Genomic DNA, 19786 nt, shown 5'->3' with positions numbered 1-19786 from the left:
AGGACTTGGGGTACTGGTGGATGAAAAGCTGTGCATGAGCCAGCAATGTGCACTTCAGCCCAGAAAGCCAACCGTATCCTGGGCCGCATCAAAAGCAGCGTGGCCAGCAGGTCAAGGGAGGGGATTCTGCCCCTCTACTCTGCTCTGGTGAGACCCCACCTGCAGTACTGCATCCAGCTCTGGGGTCCTCAGCACAGGAAAGACATGGACCTGTTGGAGCGGGTCCAGAGGAGGGCCAGAAATATGATCAGAGGGATGGAACACCTCTCCTGTGAGGAAACGCTGAGAGAGTTGGGGTTGTTCATCCTGGAGAAGAGAAGGCTCCAGGGAGACCTTATTGCAGCCTTTCAGTACTTAAAGGGCGCTTATAAGGAAGATGGGAACAAGCTTTTTAGCAGGGCCTGTTGCAATAGGACAGAGGGTAATGGTTTTAAACTAAAAGAGGGTAGATTTAGACTAGATATAAGGAAGACATTTTCTTAGGATGAGGGTGGTGAAACACTGGAACAGGTTGCCCAGAGAGGTGGTAGATGCCTCATCCCTGGAAATGTTCAAGGCCAGGTTGGATGGGGCTTTGAGCAACCTGGTCTAGCTGAAGATGTTCCTGCTCATTGCGGGGGGGGTGGACTAGGTGACCTTTAAAGGTCCCTTCCAACCCAAACTATTTTATGTTTCTATGGAATAGATTTATTTCAGGAACACTGTAATAAAGCCTTAGTTCACTAAAGGAAATAGAGGTAACAGCAGTAATAGAAAAACATACCAAGCAATGGGGAGCAGAGGTCTGCCTCGTGTTGGCTGCAGTAGTGCTTTCCAGCACGCCATGACAGGGTGAGGGTGGGAGAGGTGCTGGGCCGGCACGGCACGCACCAGCAGAGTCTCCGCTCGGCAGAGGGGCTGGGGGAGCTGAACTCACTCCGACTTGGCAGCAAAGAGCTGCGGCTGCAGTAGGTGAGGTAGGGCAGGCAGCCTAACTATGCAAAAGGAGGAGAGCGGGTTCAGACCATCCCGCAACTGGTCTCATTTGCTTCTAGCGCTTTGGCATGCAGGGTTGCTGGGAAGGGCTTAGGTCAATGGAAAAACAAAGCCAAAGTCGCAGGGAGGCTGGGCTGAGAGGAAGAGCGAGGGATGGAGGAGGGCATGCAGTGGGGCTGGAATCAAAAGCTGTTGTGCGTAATGGGAACAGAGTCCAGCAGACCCTGGTGCTGTGCCCATAGGTGGTCAGGGTTCCTGCCTGTTTGACTGGAAAGCAATAGAGGGGTGGGAGGGACTGCGGGGAGTTTGCAAGAGAGCTTTTCCAGAGGCTCTGATTAATCGACTCTGATTAATCGTTTTGCACCACAGCCTGTTTAAGCAATCTTTGCCCCAGGCATAACAAAGGGGAAATCACAGGGTGGGGAGACGCAGCAGGGACGGGCAGGGACAATTAAGCCATCTGCCATCAGAGAAACTGGCTGAACTACCACAGGGTGATGGCGGTGCCAGTACAGTACAAACTGCTGGTCACCAGTGGGTCTGAGATTGCGGGGGGGGGGGGGGGGGGGGGGGAAGGAGACCCTCTCCCCGGGGGATGCCTATGAGGCAGGAGCAAGACCAGGCACAGAGAAAGGCTGGGAGTGGGTGTGCTCTGCGGTTCAGAGCAGCCCGAGCCAGCCTGCGAAGATGCAGGAGGTCTGAAATCAAGAAAAGCAGCTCAGCTTTTCCCTGCAGAAGGGGTTAACCACCACCCGCCAAACACAGCTGCCTCCTCTGCTCAGGCCACAGGATGCAGCAGGCAGTGGGGGGGTGACTTGGAGAAACAAGACACTGAAAGCTGCCATTTCCTCACGATGCCATCTACTCCAGTCTAACACAATGGGAGACAAGGAATTATTTAAAGAGGGCACTGAAACTGTCAGGGACTTTTCCTTGGCAGTAACAGAAGTCAGGGGATGTTTCAGATAAAGGAGAGTGTCCATAATTAGGGTTGCACATAGTGTGACAGGAAAAAAAAAAAACCAAACATCCCAGCCAAACACATCTCAGTTGCAACTGGTCTTCCCTGCCAAGTCAATGACTTAGCACTAGTGAAGCCTTGGATAAACTCCATCTTTTTGATTTACAGTTGCCCTTGACATAGGTTGGACAGGGACTGGCACATTTGTTCCTGACCCATCTGGCTGCCAGGACACGCCAGCAGCAGGGCGGTGTTCCTTGACTGCACCTTACCAGGTCCTGCTATCATCCAGGAAACATCCAACCAGCCCAAACCCATTTACAGCACGGCCATGCAGACAGCTGTGTGGGCGCACAAAGGACCACGTACGCCCAGTTTCTTCTTTTAAGCTTTGCCCACTTATCTAGGCTTAAAATAACAACAGACATGCAACTGATCTAGAAAAATCCAACTGCTGGAATAAAAACTGTCTGAAAACTTCTAAGCAGAAAATGAAAATACCATAGAGAGCGCTATTGTCATATCCCTGTTTGGGGTTTAGCAGGCCTACGCTTTATCATAGACCAAGAAAAGCTACCACTCCTACATTTGAGGAAAATGTATCTGCCTTAAGGTATTTTCCAGGTTTATCAACATTCAGCATGGGGCTATTTCAATTTGATCACTAAAAGTGGTGAGACACAATCAGGCATAATCATTAACTGATCTCCATTTGTATTCCCTATATGGCACATGATTCACAGCATGCCCTGGATGAAAGTCCATAGCTCGAGTTGCTCCGTGAAACACAGTTCTGGAACAGAAGTAGCTGTCTCCACACCCTGGGACCAGCACAATGCAAGGCCTGAGCCCTGTTTCCCCCTGGGGCAGACTGGGGGGTGATCTGGTGAGGTACAGCCTGAGCACCCACCTTTCTGACTCTAAGGGAGCAGTTCCATTAAGTAAAGGTTTAAACCATTGCCACAGCAGAATATGGAGCCTGGAGAGGGAGCCATGGTGGGGCCACCAGGAACAATGCCTACTTTTCACTTCTGCTTGTATTTTCAGTCTGCACAGAGAACAACAGAAGCACATATTATACAGTTCTAGGTATATTTTTTCCTCAAGCTTGCTGATAGACATGTTCATAAGACTAGCAGCAACTTCTTTTCACAACAGCAATTAAAAAAGAAAATGTGCTGTGAAGGCAGGAAAGATCAGGAGTTTGCCAGTGGAAGAGAATAGATAAATGACAGTGCTCAGCTCAGGCCCGCATGCAGAAACAGAGCTGACTAGGTATTTTCTCGCTCCTGTGGCTTGTGCCTGCACCCTGTTAGTGTACTACCAGCCACACATAAAACCAACCAACCCATACCCACTTACAGCATGGACACACACAAAGCTGTGCTGGCACCTGTAAGAAAAAGTGTGATACAACAGCAGGAAGAAAACCACACTGAGTGTAGTCTCTGCTCCTGCTCTTTGTTATGGCCCTTTGAAAGAGTAGCTCTGTGATACAAAAACAATGAGGCTAATCCATTTGCACTGGTGTTAAAAACAAAACAAACACCCAAACAAAAAAAAAAACCCAACTCTGCTGAGGTCAGTGTACCCATGACATTTTTATCATGGCGGTCAGTGATTCAAAATAGGAAACAGACAAGACTCTATAGCTAGGGTCTTGTACCACACCCATCTCTTTCACCTTCAGCATCCCATGCTTTCAACAGCATGGCCCTCCCACAAGCACATACTCCCGTGCACTCAGGAGTTACATGTGTACCTCCACTAGAGTATGGACAACAGAATTAGGGCATCAGTGCTCTGGCTGCGAACGAGGGGTGTGTATGGGCTATGCACACTTTGGATGCAAAGTCCCTGCTTGAAAACAGTTTTTCATAAGCATCTTTCCTGCTTAAGGCCTCAACAGCATTCACATATAGACTCACTTCGTTGAGAAAGGTTAAAGTGTTTTCCTTTTATTCAGAAGACTTGTTCTGTTTCCAGTGATACTTTTCCATGTGCTTCAAACCAAAGAGTCCCTAGTTTCATAACAGCACCATCAGTCTACCACACAAAAAGCAAACAAATCAAAACCAAAGTTCCATGATGTGATATAGCATAAAGAAACAAATACAGCTAACACATTAGAGAAATAAACATTTACATAAAGTTATGTATGTGGCAATAAAACTCGAAGTATGCAATTAAAAGATTGATAAGATTACCAGGTCTGCTAGATGTTTAAAGCAAGTCTACTTAGGCTGTATCTATACTGTCATGCTGGTTTTAGTGCATGACTTTGCACTGGGGACCTAGCTATCTCAATTATCCACACTACATGTGATGGGCTTTCATACAACTTCCCCTACAGCTAGCAGTGTGTACGCAAGTGTCTCAAGCTACCTGTCCAGACTCAAGCAGTGCTTGCAAAGCTGTAAATATGTAGCCTAGCATTGTGCCCTCCCTATGAATATGGCATTACAGGGTTTGTCTGCATATGCCTGGTTAAGAAACAAAACAGTCAGTAGTGTACTATAACACCTTAAGTAACATGGAATCTTAGATTTTAGAAAAATATTTTGGCAGTTCACAAGTAAAAACTATCACTATTACAAAACATCTTGTAATACTAGAATATCTAGCTTAGAAAGAAATTTGTTCTTATTGCTGTTGCATGTAGTTTTCAGGAGCTGTGTCAGCATGAAGATATTAGTGGGTTTCCCACTTGTCATAGTCAGCTTGTAAGGGTACTCATAGGAAGATACACTTTCCCATTTAATACTCACACAATTTTCACATGTTTAGGCTGCCCTGACTTTTTTCAGACATGTGCATAATTGAGACCTGGCACTACATATCAAAGTCTCACCCAACTTAAATTGTTCCATATAACAAATTTAATTTGCAGCCTTTAAACAAAGAACATTCACTCCAAAAAGAGTGAACACCAGCATTGACACCACCTTAGCTACTTGAAAATCCTATAACTGTGTTCTGGCAGCTATCAGATATTAACTCATTCATTTCATTTTGTTTGGTTTCTTCCTTATTCTCATGGTTGGGGTGATGTTTTGCATTTCCAGCTTTTTTAGACCTTCTGAGAAAAAATTTTGTCAGTAAGTAACATAACTCAGCCACATTTAAAAGAATGCAAATGCTGGACACAGCAATCATGAAAATAGTAAACACTGTCTTTTCAGTGGGTCGAGAAACAAAGCAGTCTACTGTGTTGGGGCAGGGCCAAGCATTACACTTCATTAAGCGAGGCATTCGGAACCCATCGTACATGAAATAAAACGCATACATGAAGACTGCTTCAAAGACCAGTCTGCAGAAGATGCTGCTAGTGTATGTCCACCACAAGGAGCCCTCAATACGAAACCTCTGTTTTCTGATTTCTTCGATGTCCTTGTATTCACATTTCTGGTCTCCCTTTCTGAACTGCCTCTTCTTCTCATGCCTCCTGTAAGCTACATGCATTGCCACCAACAACGCAGGTGTGGAAACAAAGATCAGCTGCAGGGCCCAGAGTCTGATGTGAGAGATAGGGAAAAAGTGATCATAGCAAACATTCTTGCAACCAGGTTGCAGAGTGTTGCAGATAAAGTCATCTTGTTCATCTCCCCAAACTCTCTCTGCAGCCACAACCAGGATCATGATACGGAAGATGAACAGGACTGTGAGCCATATCTTCCCGATGCTGGTGGAGTGCTTATTCACACCTCCTAAAATGGTATGCAGAGCTCCCCAATCCATTCTCTTCTTTTAATCGTCTGACCTAAGACAAGACAAATAAACAATCTACAATTAATCAAGACAGGAAACAAATACCATCAAGCATGTGGTATAAAATAAAGAGAGTATCACATAACTGCAGCATATCCATTGGCCACGGTAACATTTTGTTGACGCAGTGGGCTTACCTATAAGCAGTCATAAATAATGATCTAATCATGTACCAGCAGGTAATATTTCATTACTTGATTACACACATAGTATCACATTCATTTGACTTCTACGTATATTTGCCAACTGAAAACAGCTATTAGCCACATTAAGTAGGAAAAGCAGACAGGGGAATTTGATGAAAACAGTCTTAAATTAAAAGCTACAACTTCTAGTAGTCTGGTAAGAGTAACAAAAGAATAGAAGATGACATCAGCCAAAAGTAAGGTAGGTGTTATGTTAAAAATTAACGTGTTAGACAGCTAGAATTCCTATATGAATTAAGCCAAGTTGGCCCATCCTTAGCTTTAGTAAACAACATTTTCATGAGTACATTCCAGCAATAAAGACAGACCTTGAGGAACTGCTGCTGATGCTCTGCACCTCCCATGAGCAGCAGGTCTGGATAACCTAGGGCTCTATTGTTAGTCGAAGCAAATTCTGTAATAGCTTGAGGCAATGAAGGTGAAGTCTTTGTCATTATCAATCTCATTTTGAGTTGGATGCTTAAAAATCAGTGCTTAAAGATTCATCCCGAAGTTGTGTTTCTCTCCACTAACTATAAAGAGAGCCTAGGGTAACTAGACAAAGACTCCTTCATTGTCAATGCCTGTCAGGTGATTTTTTTTTTTTTCCCCTTGTAACACAGACTGCGTTACTCCTAGAATAGAGGAGACATTTCAGAGGCTGGCAGAGTGCTAAAGTCAACATTTGAAGAGTTCAGACAGGCCAGCAGTAGCTCAGAGACTTTTCAACAGAAGCATATAGTTTCAAAGTACTGTGACTGTAATGAATTAAAGGATTTCACCTTTGTCTCCCACATACCTCCCCAGGAACTCCACAATTGTCTGGGTTTGCTCAGCTTCCACAAACAACAGCCTTTCACAGAGACCATTCAGAGACATTTCAGTCCACCTCCCCCCACCCCTCCACTTCAGATGGATTTATAGAAAGCTAGTTTGCAAGCTACTCTGAATTCAAGAAACCAGCATTTCTTATGCCTATTAGCCAGGATGCTCTAGAAGTGCTCACAGGTATCTTTGCTCTGAAATTCCTCATGAAGGTTTTAATTTTTCAACTTTGTTAATTAATTTGCATCTCAGAAAACATCTTTCTTTGGCATTTACAGCACAGGGCACCAATAAGCAGAATCACATTTTCAAGGTTTCTAGAGAAGAGCAGCCACTGGCACAAAGGCCATCACATCCATCATGTTAACAGAATTCTTAAGATTTTCCTGACTCTGAGCTGGGTCACGTTGCATGAGGAAGAAAATGAAGACAGTTGCAGTTATCTTCCGTGTCACACTCCCATTCTGAGTAATGTCAAAAATCTTTCCTTTGGCTTTACAGCAGAATTATATCACATACAATAATATAGAGCATCAGTCAAAGTACACAACAGCTCAGGGAAAATGAGGACATTTAATTGTTATATGAATGCAAGGTTCTTTTTTTTTCTTGAGTTATTGGAATTTAAGTAAAACCTCCCTTCATTGGTTCCATAAACTACATTTCCCTCAGATCATGTTGGTTGACTGCATGGTGTTATACTTCAGGAGGTGAAAGCCAAATGGGGGAAACCCAAGATTTTCTTCAGACTGGAGAGAACCTTTCCTGAGCCTCCTTCAGTATGCAAAATCTATGTGGGCTATTACCTCTGTATCTGTCTGAAAACAGTCCTGGAAGCAGAGTTACCTTCCTATCCTGCTAGGTTATTTTTCCAAGAAAGTTTATTCTTCATTAGGATACAGAGAAAGTCTCTGTAGATTAACAGCCCTATGAGGGCACAGGAAAGACCCTTAATAACAGAGATACTTACAAAACATACTAGCCAGGTTTTCAAGTATATGTTTCCACCCCTTTTTCTGCCATCTGATTTTTCAGTCAGCCTTTCTTTCAGGATTTGCTTTGGAGAATATTGTACGTTAAACAGAGAAACAGTTACAATTTTATTAGTGTTCTCTGTTACTATTACACACACATTGCAATTACAGTACTTATAAAATGATGCTACAACTAAGTATTATGACTAGAAATACTTATGCACATCTGAATATAAATCCTGTAGAAGACTGGCACCATGCAAACTGTAGTATTCCACACATCATTCACCCATCCTTTAATGTCAGACTCTTTGCATTTCTTCTCTCAGTCATTGTTCCTTCTCTCTGCCTGTCAGCTATCTCCTTACAATGTGAAAGGCTGAGAAGTGGAACATGTGCATCCCCTCCTCATATGCCCTGTTTCTTACACTTCACCTCTTGCTGTACTCCAACACTGCTGCCTTTCTGTTACCGCAACTTCACAAGGATTTGTTTCCTCATGCAATCACTCCTCCCTGTCTCCCTGTGCAGAAGTAGGTTCAAAATATGAGTGCCTCAGGATGTAGTTAAAGGGTACCTTGTCTTCAGTGGCAAAGTTAGCTCAAGATGCTTCCCCATTACTGTTTGCTCCTGAGGTCACACTGTAGTTCTCCATCTCCCACAACTTTGTGGGGGTGCATTATAAACCAAGTGGCTTGTTCAAAAGTTATTCCCAGTACTAGTATGTTTTGGTTTTTTTAAACCTGATCCATTTCACCAAACAGCTTTACAGCACAGATCCACAAAGCATCTGAAAAGCACAATTTCATTTAAAAAACAGGCTGCAAATTGCAAAGCATGGGTAAGAATGAGCAGTCAGTGGGGAAGAGGGGTCGGCAAAGCTTTATTGCTGAGGATAATACATCATGAAACTATACTCTTCATTTGACTTTTTCCATCTCCTTTGAGAGTATATTGTGCTTGCTAAGCCAAAATATGGTGCTTCAGTTCTAGCAAAAGCATGTCTGTATCTGGATAGATGCAAAAAAGGCCACCACACTTTGGAGAGGCAGGCTTTTGCCCTAGTGACGTTTCCGCTCCTTCCCCAAAAAGCCTTTATTTCAAATCTGCCGAAACCCTCCCACCTTCACCATTCACACCTACCTTTCCAAATCCTCCAACTATCTCTTCAGGTCTTCCTGCCACCATTCCCTATTTTTCCTGCTGCTTGCCAAGCTAGTCACCAACCTTTGCCCCTTCTTGCTGTACCCTCATGGCCTCTCAGGCTTGTTTTTATGCTGGTGGAAAGTCATATGACTTCTGGAACACTCCAGAGAGTGATATAGGCACTGATCAGATACCTGTCAAGTCTCACTATCTTCTCCCTGAACAGTGACACAGTTGAGACTGTAGGGCCATAGTCAGGCAGCCTGAATTCCATCCAAATACTTTAGCCCCAGTGTTTCCTAGTAGCTGGCTTTAAACAACCCTCCTAAGTTTTAAATTTTCCTTAAAAAAAAAAAAAAAAAAAATTGCTACTGGGCATGAAAATAAGCCTTTCTAAGCCTCAGCATAGATCTCTGTTCTGCTACCAGCTGAACCTTCTGTTCCATTTCAATAATCAGAGGATCATGATAGTACATGGCTGTTACAGTAGGAGTTAAAAAAACCCACAAAACTATCATAGAAGATCACCATGTTCCACTGAAAAGTTAGTTACAAGGGAAATAGTTCTACATGATCACACAACGTGTAGAGAGGCACATAAGCAGGTGTTTTGTTTTGGGTTTGGTTCTTTGGGGTTTTGTTGTTTTGTTTTTTCACTTGTAGGCTAGACAGCAGCAAGAGAGAACTACAGCTTAACTATTTCTGTAGTTCTTCAGCTTCTGGGCAGTGTTTTGAGCTCTGTGCTGCCATGACTAGACTGCCTTCTACTTTAGAGCTAGCTCCTGTAAGCCTCCATTAAACCACAATCAGACCACACTGCATACACCCAGTGAAAATCCCTGCAATTCACAACACTGAGGACAATTATCATTGAGCTCCTGTGTTTATGAGTACAGCTCATTAACACTTTTTTCACTCTGTTAAAGACTGTTATACTGCAAAATCATTAGTCAATGGTTAAATCCACAGCTTCAGCAACCCACAACTAGAATATAGTGAAGGTAAAAACAGCAGAAGACGCATTCCTTTCACATACACAGCATGCTGCTTGCTGCTATAGGATATTATCAAGCAAAAAAAGTAGTCATTTGCAAGTATTACAATATTTGCTTATGCTATAGGAACATCTAGGAGTCCCATCCAAGAAGAGATCCACAGTAGACTAACTAATGCATAAATTCAGAGACAGATTATACCCTTCTTCCCACAGCTACAAATTGGATACCAGTTTACTTACTCTACTGGAATTACACAGAAATGTAGAGGGTGTTCAGGACACCTCCACTCCTATCAAAGTTCAGCGTAGGGTGTACCAAGTGTTACCAGTTTGGTGTGGCAGTGCACCCCTTTCACTAGTACCTCCAGATACTGATACAAGATCAGCAGTCTGCCAAGATAAAAGTCACTTTATCTCACATGGGAATGCATTAACCTAGACAACCTTTAAGCAAAAAAGCACTGGTCCCAAGTGTCACTCACCACACCCTCAAGCTGGGGACAAAGATAACTCAGATGTCTGAGAGTGGCAGTTCTAACGCAGAATTTTTGCCATAGAAAAGCTTTAGAACATTTAAACTGCATCAGACCCAAGATCATTACCAAAATTATTTTATGACCCAACTTCAGACAAGTACTGGTGTATGTTGAGGTCCAGCATGCATTCAAAGGCACTGCTAATACAATTTCCCCTTCAGGTCTTGACCTAAGTTATGCTGGGAGCACTAGCTCATACAGGGGCTGATAACCAGCATCAAGGTGTCTTAGACCTATATATGCTGTTTTATACTCAGATTTGAAGAATACAGAAATCTGGATTTCAGCAGTTTTGTATCAGCATACCTGCATCCTGCCAACCTGGGGTCTAGTTTATTGCTAAGCAAAAGAGCAAGCACTTAATTGCTAGCGTGCAGATTTTGTTATTCCTATTGCCGAGTTCATTTTGGTGCTGTTTCACAAGAACAGCAGCACTGCCAGGACTGAACCAAAGAAGCCTCTAATAAATACAGATTAACATCTTCCAAAGACAGCATGCTTTTATTTCACCAAGAAAAGTCTGGCATACAGGCTATAGCAATCACTTGCTAACTCTCTCAGACTTCCTACCTAATTTGTCAGCCTGCCCCATGCCTCAGTTTCCCAGACATTAAACTGGGGGTAAGAATATCTCACCATCTCACAGTGCTGTTCTGAAATGCTCCACTACAATTACAGGCTTCACAGACTCATACTTTGTTATCAGTGGACCAAGACAGATAAGTACTAGTTCAAAGTAGTACAGAGCTTGAACTCAATCATCCAGGATATTCCTGCTACCTGAAAAAGAATACAGCTCCCTACATTGCTGTAGTTTTCATGCAGAGTTCAAACTGTAAGAAGATGCAGCTTTGAACTCAGACTTTGGCAACCAAAATATTTTAATTTCACTATTATAAGCAGCTTCCAGCTATTTTAATGTTACAGCAGTATATTAAAAACTTCAAGAAGCATGCAGCTGGAACACACTGAAATATCAACAACTCTACCTCTTTCCTAAAAAGTTGAATAAAGATCAAAAGAGCAGTCTAACAATCACAAAAGCCTGTGCAATTCTCTCTAGTAGCTCTTAAACTTTGTTCTGAACACCTATCTCCAGATCAGAGTGGAAACTGGAGAACAGAAGAGCCATGACAGAGGGATTACAGTATATCTGATTTGACACAAGAACAGGCAAAGACTAATCAGGAACAGGAAACCTCTGACAGTTGCAGGTCTGAACACTGCAAGCATTGTACTTTTCTTCTACTCAAGTTTATGAAAACAGAAGGCATTCTTTGCTCTAATTAAACCCAGTGTGAAACACAGATATGGCCTTTAACACAACAGATTAGGACCCAATATGTATGCAGTTAAATGTTAAAAAAAGTATGCTAGTTAAATATCAACAGCATTAAGGGGTCAGTTCTACCCATGATGACCCCCTTATGACTGTCCCATATTCACACCCCTACACAAGTTTTAAGTCATTTTCCAAGCAGGTTTGGAAATACCCATAGCTATTTTACTAGCCTACAACTGTAAATGGAGGATTACCATCCTCCAGAACATCCCTGCACAAATTTCACTCCACTTGTGGAAAACAGGAAATCAGAAGCGCCAGTCACACTTGAAGGCATAAAAAGACAGCACAAGTCCTATTAGAATTTGGCCCATCAGCCATTTTCTCCCCATACACCTTCCCTTCAAAATGTGCTTTAAATTTTTCACTTTGAAAGAAAGTAAAATTCCTGAGGACTATGCCTTCACTGATGCAATTCTCCTATTTCCTCTATTTTAAAATAAAGTTTTATACACACTGTGCCCTGCTCCCAGTCATGAAAATAGCAACTTTTTAGTTATGACATTTTTATGGTTTGTTTTTTTTTTTTTTTAAAACTTGTTATTTAATTCCCATTTCCTCCCCCCCAGACTTAGGCAAATGTCTACATCCCCTCTGCAAACCTGCCCACTCCCACTTCAATGTTATCACTTCCTACAAAACTGGCAAGTCACTGCCTGTTTCACACACAGACAGAACTTGCACCCTTTTGGAAATGCTAATTAAATTTACGAACACTAGGACTTCATACTGCAGCGTAGCTTTTCCTTGAGTGTGTATTTTGTTATCATTTCTTTCATCAACAGTAAAGACAAAAACAACTTTTTCCTTTCTAAAAAAGAAAAATCTATTACAGGAGGAAACATTGGTATGAGATAAGGAATAGAATTAGTTTTCAACTTTCTTTTAACTAATAAGAGAGGTATTTCCTTTTTTCCACATTCCTTCTGTTTTGACAGCACATTATCTCTCCTCACATATCATCACTCCAAGTTTTTCCTTACACAAACTGGTTTTTAGCCAGGCAAAAGTCACAGTTCTCCTCCTTTCAGATAACTAACCAGTCATCATTAAATAACAATTGAAAGCAGTGAGGACCAGAACAAGGAAAAAAGTCAAAATAAATAACAAAGATTCCACCCATGCTCCTGTTTGGTGCAGTTTCTGTGACCACTGATTTCATTGAAATTGTTGACATGAATAACAGAAAGAATCAACTTGTAAAGCATCCTCTTTACTCACAGGTATCAACTGAGCTTATGCAATGACTGTTATTAAGAACTTGTACTTTTATCTCAAAGTGCTGCTATCTTTCCAGCTACTGAGATAGCCTGCTATACCTTTTTCACTGTACAATTACTTTTTGTACAAATTAAATGAGGTTGTCCAAGTAATCTACTTGGGTTATGCTTCAAGGGATGGAAAAGAGCAACACAGTCAGAGGCCCAAGCTTCAGAAAGTTAAGAGAACTAGCCCTGTCAGGACAGAATTAATTCCTCCAGAGAAATATTTTAATGCATGGCTTTTTATTGTTCCATTTTTAAGCTCTGTGATACATAGTCCTTCTACCAATTATAATACTGACATTTCTGGGGACTGAAGTCACCCAGAAACCCTGACATGTACTGTAGAGGTACAACCTCATGGCTCTGCAAACATGTTGGAAATCCCACCTGGAAAATTACACTGCACTGCCTAGTTGACACATGGAGGTGCCTCCTTCTTGCAGGCTGAGGCTTGGCCCACCATTGCCTTGTCCTCTAAGCTAAACCTAACACAATCATGTGCACATCCTTCTGCCTGCTGCCTTTCCTCTGGGGCTCTTCAACCTATCTGGCAAGCAGGGTTTCCAAGCTGGACAGTGGAGAGCAAGAGATACTAGAAACCACATGTAACTTCTTTAACAAAATCAAGGATGAAAATATACTTTGTTCTGCCCTCAACTCAGTGCACACATGTACATTGTGGTAATCCCAGACAGGATCTGGGCCCAAACCCTAATATCATTTCACACAAGCCACAGCCAATAAAATCTCACTAGCATCCAAAGTAGCAAAAACTGGGTTTAAAAGAGCATTTTAAGACAAAAGGCCACTTCCTTCTTTCAACCCCTTGCCTGTTCTCTTAAGAGTATTTCTAGGCTACAGTGAAAACTAATGGAGCACAAGACAAAGAGACTAATCCTTTTATTGGGGAAAAAAAAGAAAAAGTGAGATTCTTCAACACAAGGGATTGGAAAAGTAACACCCAACCTAGGAAAGCCCAATGTCAGGACAAACAGCCATGCTCAGCACACCACAGGAACACAATCAGCTAGCAGCTACTGCCACCAGCTAAGCAAGCACTCCTGCCCTTATTCCAACACGTCCCTCGCATTTTATTTAAGGGCTTCAGCACTCATTCCTCGTGTGATCTTATCCAGCCCCGACAGTCAGAAATACATTTGTTTCTGACTCATACCTCTCATTTGCTATTCCCCCTGTAATTCTGAGGAATGTTTCCAGTGTGTGATCAGCGCTCACAGGACCTGTCAGTTTTACTGATGCAAGCTGTTTACCTTCACACAGCTCTCTTCACATCTGTAGGCGTGTCACATATTACCTGTAATTGCGGAAGCCTTTATTTTGCTTGGTGTTTTAGCTGGTCGCGTACTTCACATAACGTGCTTAAAAGAGCTGTTGGGAGAATACGAATTAAAAAAAAGAGACAGGTTGTTAGGAGTTAAATGCATAATTAACAGCGACAGGAGTATTCCCAATTATAACCGGTGGCGGGGTTCAAGCACTCCCCCCCATGCTTAAGCTCGGGAAGCGAAACCGAGAGCTCCCAGGCCGAGTGGGGCTAAATCCTGTCAGGCACAGGGAAGGGGGAGCGCAGGCGGCGCCCCTCCGCCGCTCCCGGCCCGCCTCCGCCGAGGGCGGCCCCCGCTCCCTCCCCGCGGCGGGCAGCAGCACCACCACAGCTCCCGGCTCCGCCGCGGAGGGCCGCGGCCCCGCGCTGGGGCGCAACAAGTGTGGCGGCGGCAGCACCACAGGGGACGACGGGCCCCGCCGCGCCCCCCCACCGCCACCGGGTCCTCGCCTCACGGCGGGCGCGGAGCACCGGCTTCCCCCGCCGGCGGCTTCCCCCGCCGGCGGCTCGCCCCCTCCCTCCGCGCCCCTCACCTGCCTCAGCGATGCCCGCAGCGGCAGGTGGAGGTCAGCCCCGCCGGGAACTCCCGGGACCAGGCGCCGCGGCGGGGCTCAACGCGGATCACGGCGGTACCTGAGGAGCGGCCGGTCCCAGCCTCGCCGCCCCGGAGCTTTAAGGTCCCTCCCCGTTCACCTGCCGCCGCTTTTAACCCGCCCTTCGCCCGCCTCCGCTCGCACCCGGCTCCTCGGGCCGTCTGTGGAGGCGGCGGGGAGTCCGGGGCGGAGCCGGGCGCCCATCCCCGCCGCTGTGCCTCGGGGAGGGGGGGTGTATGGAGGTCGGGGCTTGGAACGTGAGGGGAAATCGGCCGAAATAAAGGGCGGGACGGCTGAACTAAGCCTGGAAGAGTCGGGCGGGAGGGCCTGTCTTCCACCCGCGGGGGCGGCGGGAAGCGGCCGGGGGCCGGACGCCGCCCGCCTCCCCCCGGGAGCTGGTTTGAGGTTGCAGGGGGAGAGCATGAGAGAAGGCAAATCGCGATAACAGCAGATGTGTGGGGTTTTTTTTTCAAAGGAAATGCGCATTTATTTAAGATAATAGGGTCCTCTTTCCATCACGTCAAATCCAGGTATCCAAAAGGGCCTTGGGACGGAAAAAAAACCCAGGCCTTTTCTCCTGGAAATCATTAAGGAATTGCTGACCAAACAAAGAAGGAAGAGCCGGTAGTTTCTGGCTTTTTTGAGGTTTATTTCCGAGTGCGATTGAAATGCTACAGCAGTGCCCTGCAAACTCGCAGGCTTTCACGGAGCTGCAGATATTTGTCAGTGCAAAGACCTATTTTGGAAAGTTTTCTGTTTCCAAGGAAGAGAGTTGCTGAGGAAACAATTTACTTTGTGTTCAAAAATCCCTGCCCCAAACTGCATTCTCCATCTTGCACACATGCACATCAAACTAAATAAATGGTTTCTAACCTCTTAACTACATTTCCAAAGAAAACATACAGCACAACTGCAACAACAACAACAGTACATTTGCTCAGGCTTTGGGTGAAAAATGCATGTGTTTGCATTGGGCTATATATTGTATAAGGGCTAAATTCTTCTGCCCCTTATCTCCACTTCCTAGAATAAAAATAATCCCTTTTGCAAAAGTCAGTGGCTTAATTGATCTCATGCTCAGGAAGACGTAGAAATTTCTAGCATGAGCAACTCAATCTTCTACTTGAAAGATAAGAAAATGCCATCAGCTGTGGTTTAAACATTAGCCTCTGTCTCCACGGCACTCTTCTTTCCTCCACCAGCCCTTCTTACCCTTGCACTTAGATCCACAGAACCTGTATGTTAGGACCATAGGAAAATTCATGTTGGAAGGGGTCTCAGGAAGCTTCTAGTCCAACTCTTAGCTCTTATCTTGGACCATTCAATAGTTACACCCCATCCATGGGGGACCCAGCGCTTGTTGTAGGTGGAGTCAGCTCACTGCAGCAACTGTGGGACCAGGCCCAAGGTATAAGATGCTACGCTGAGCTAAACAAGCAATAAATACCTCAGGCCTGAGTCTTCCTGCATTTGCTGACTTCTGTGGGACTTGTGTGTTCAGATGACATTCAAGGTTCATGTGTACAACGTGTATGAGGAAGAGAAGTAGCTCCAGACCTGGCCGCGCATCTGCACTTTGCAAAAGGGGAAGCCCATCTCCTTATGTAAGAAAAGCTTTAGAAGAGGCATCTGGAACTCGTGTGTTGTTCCCTCTCCAGTCACCTTCCAGCTTGATTCAGTAACCTTGAAAAAGTAAAATGTGTCCCACCTCTGCCATTCCATGGCCAAAATACTTTAAACATTGGGTATATTTAGCTGCAGCAAGGATTTTGAGTTTTGTGCTGTTTTTCAAATCTGTGCTTGCTGCCAAAAAGAGGGTTTTTTGCAGTAAGAAAAGTATTATGAAAAGCTAGTGGAGGCAAGACCCTATGGGTCTCACTGTGAAATTACTTAAAGGAGATGAGCTGTGGACAGGGGTGCAGTGTGGACCTCTCCGAGCTGCCTTGCATCAGGTCTTCACTGCACTGCCTTTGGGAGGGTGTTACAGTTTGGAGGCCAACACCTGGTCTTTATTCCAAGGCAGAAACACCCAGTTCTGGCAGCAAAGAAAAAGTCTTTAGTGATATTCTGTGTTTCAGAAATGATACAATATTGAACTAGCCATTCTTTATCTGGAACCACGGTGGGGAGCACTGGGTGAATGGGGGGGGGGGGGCAAGGGGCCAGGTTCTCCTCTGCTGGATAATTTTTTCATCTCTCATCTGTTGAATGCTACTTCTCTTTGATTATAAGTGATGATTCAAGGGACACTAGTTAGAAAGAATGAGACGTGTCAGTGCTGGAAATTTAAGGAATAGGAAAAGGGTTTCCTAGTTTTAATCACAGGGTTTTCTCTTTAATTATGGGGGAAAAATGAAATATATTTAATAGTTGACTACTTAGCAATCAGAGCTAAATTGTACTTACTCCTTTACAGATGAGGAATGTTTTGTGTATTATTTAGCCAGAAGTACTATTTGATAAACCTGTGAAATAAATACATGTACATTGATTACTTTTGAATGATGATGACCCTTCCTCCTGCAATAGCTGCAGCTATGCACTATAATGTGCATGAGTATATTTTGTTTGTTGACATAATTTTTAAGTAAAAAGGGAGAAGAAAGGGACAGATAAACATAGAAACCATCTATTACTGACATATAAACAAAGAGGAAAATTAAAGTTAGAGGGTTCAGAAATTCTGTGTCACTAGGTGCCTTGTGTGATAATGCAGATACAAAAGAAAAATCTTTGTAAATACGTTTTTTGGAAAATAGATACAGTTGTCACAACATAATATTGAGTACCAAGAGTAGCTATAGGCATAAAGCCTAACTTTAGGATAAGGCCAGTCTCTTTGGTAGGACATATCATCATCTATAGGGTCACAATCACAGGCAAGGCTGACTATCCTGTAAGAGCATTTAAATCACCAGTACCCTTTTAAAAATACTGGCGTAGGTCAAGTTTTCTTCCTGACCACTCTAATCAAACCAGAATCTGAGGTGACTAGAACTTTTGACAGAAAACCTCATTTTTAACCTCATTTCCATGTATTTCATTAGACTGAAGATTTGTACAAAACAAATCCAACTTCTCAGTCTTCTTATTATTCAGAATGGGTAAAAAAAGGAGAAAAAAAAAACACCAGGAAGTTTCTTTTCCATTTTCCTGTGACAGACCACTGCTCAAACATTGTGGTGAAGACTGGAAGCGGGAGGTTTTTCTTCCTGAAAATTTATGGTTCCTTTCCAAACCTTCACATTGCTAATTAGACTGTTTTTGCCTTCTGACTATTCAGCAGTTCAGAGGGGGAAAAGAAAATTAAGTCCACTCCCTCAGCGTGAAACTGTTGTGCAGGTATGTCTCAAAGTGCACGCTCTCCTATGGCACGTTTATTAGTGGCAACAGGCATACACATGGTACTGACACTTTATATGAAGTCTCAGATCAAGCCCCATCCTTGTTGTATGCTGCTCAGGAAGCTGGTCTTTTTCGGCTTTTATTTTCAGTTTTATTTACTGGCCAGCATTCCTACAGGGATTGTGTTGGCCTTGATTTACACACTCTCAGCAAATGCCAGAACCTCATCTAGCCAGAAATGACACCCAAAGAGTCATTTCCTTTTCAATATAATTACTTTAATGACAACGTGTAGTATCATAAAGGTTGCCCATGTAATATCTCTGTTTATTAACCATTACAACTCCTCAAGCATTTGTACTGCTATGACACGCAGTACTTTTTCCCACCTGCAAGGGCCTTACCTGTGCTCTTACAGAACAATTAGGATTGCACTTTCCTTGAATAATGGGGCAGATGGCTGTCTCCCTTATCTTTTTGACCTCAGATTGTCCTCATCAATGAGACCTTCCCTTTTTTATTTTCAGTTAACTGACATTCATGAAATATCCCAAGAGAAATATACCAGTGCTTTCCTGCTAAGGTAACTCAGTGAGCTCAGTGATGTTCCCTGCTTGTGGAGATGGAAGAAGGAACAGGAGAGAAGCAAAAAAACCGCACAAATCCCAGATGATACAGGGGACCAACAAAAGGGGGTGAAACTCACACCAATCTGTGTACTTTACAATTTTTACCTCAAAATGGACATAGGCAGCTGTTTTAGTACATAGCCATGCTCTTCCAGGATGCCATTGGAAGTATACCTCTCCTGCATGCTAGGTAGGGTAGACTAAATAATTGTCAGGCACCCATCAAAGCCTCTCAATTAATTTCTTAAGCTGACAGCTCCGGATATCCAGCATCAGCTTGATTTGAAAGGCAGAGCTTTCTCCATCCTTAGGCAGCCCATAATTTCTGCAACACTATTTCTAATTTGGAAGCTGACAGTTTCCATCTCTCCACCCCTTTGCTTTATTACAAATATTTCATCAGACCAGCTGTAGTCTGCCATGTCCTTCTTTGCTCTGGGCAAAGGGGGACAAGAAAGGCTGTCAGCAGCAATGCACAGTTGCTGTTGTGATGTTTCTCCTGGAGCAGGCAGCTGCAGCGAGAGTGCCCCGCTCCAGTGGCACTTAGCCCGGGCTCCGGATGGACCCATGGAGGCTTCCAGCTGATTTAATTAGTTGGTTGTTCCCTGGTTTGATGTAATAAGTTCATTGTTCCCCAGTTCAACTTAATTGAGTCATTGTTACCAGTTTTAACTGACTGATTGCCGCCTGACTTGCTGAATAAGCAAGCTCCTGCTGCCGACTGCTAGTGTGGCTCATGGCTCCTAACTCATGCTGTCTACCTCTGCTCCTTCCCCTATACCAGCCTGCTCTTCTCCCGGGACCTGATCTTCTTTAGCCACATTCTCTGTTCCCTTCCTTCTTCTCTATTTTGTTCCTGTTAGCTCTTCTCCAACCCAAGGAGCTTCTCTCACTCATCCT

The 19786-nt window shown here is 43.9% G+C and overlaps 1 protein-coding gene across 5 annotated transcripts; it reads right to left on the bottom strand.

Annotated features, from left to right (window-relative positions):
- Positions 1–3872: 3872 nt before the first annotated feature.
- On the bottom strand, positions 3873–15060 carry LOC142041682 (gap junction beta-6 protein). Of its 5 annotated transcripts, none has more exons than XM_075050769.1 (3): positions 14853–15060; positions 14149–14363; positions 3873–5696 (listed from the first exon to the last, which is right to left on the bottom strand). In XM_075050769.1, exon 3 carries the CDS (start codon positions 5672–5674, stop codon positions 4883–4885), a length of 792 nt encoding a protein of 263 aa, XP_074906870.1. In that variant the 5' UTR covers positions 5675–5696; positions 14149–14363; positions 14853–15060; the 3' UTR covers positions 3873–4882. The 5 variants fall into 5 exon arrangements, with proteins under 5 accessions (XP_074906870.1, XP_074906869.1, XP_074906866.1 ...); XM_075050768.1 differs by having other exon boundaries at positions 14246–14363; XM_075050765.1 differs by having other exon boundaries at positions 14290–14363; positions 14853–15059.
- Positions 15061–19786: the final 4726 nt, after the last annotated feature.

The sequence above is a fragment of the Buteo buteo genome, chromosome 18 (assembly GCF_964188355.1).
Source record: "Buteo buteo chromosome 18, bButBut1.hap1.1, whole genome shotgun sequence".
NCBI classification, from domain to species: domain Eukaryota; kingdom Metazoa; phylum Chordata; class Aves; order Accipitriformes; family Accipitridae; genus Buteo; species Buteo buteo.
The sequence above is the reverse complement of the archived record's forward strand: the minus strand, read 5'-3'. Positions and strand labels throughout refer to the sequence as shown.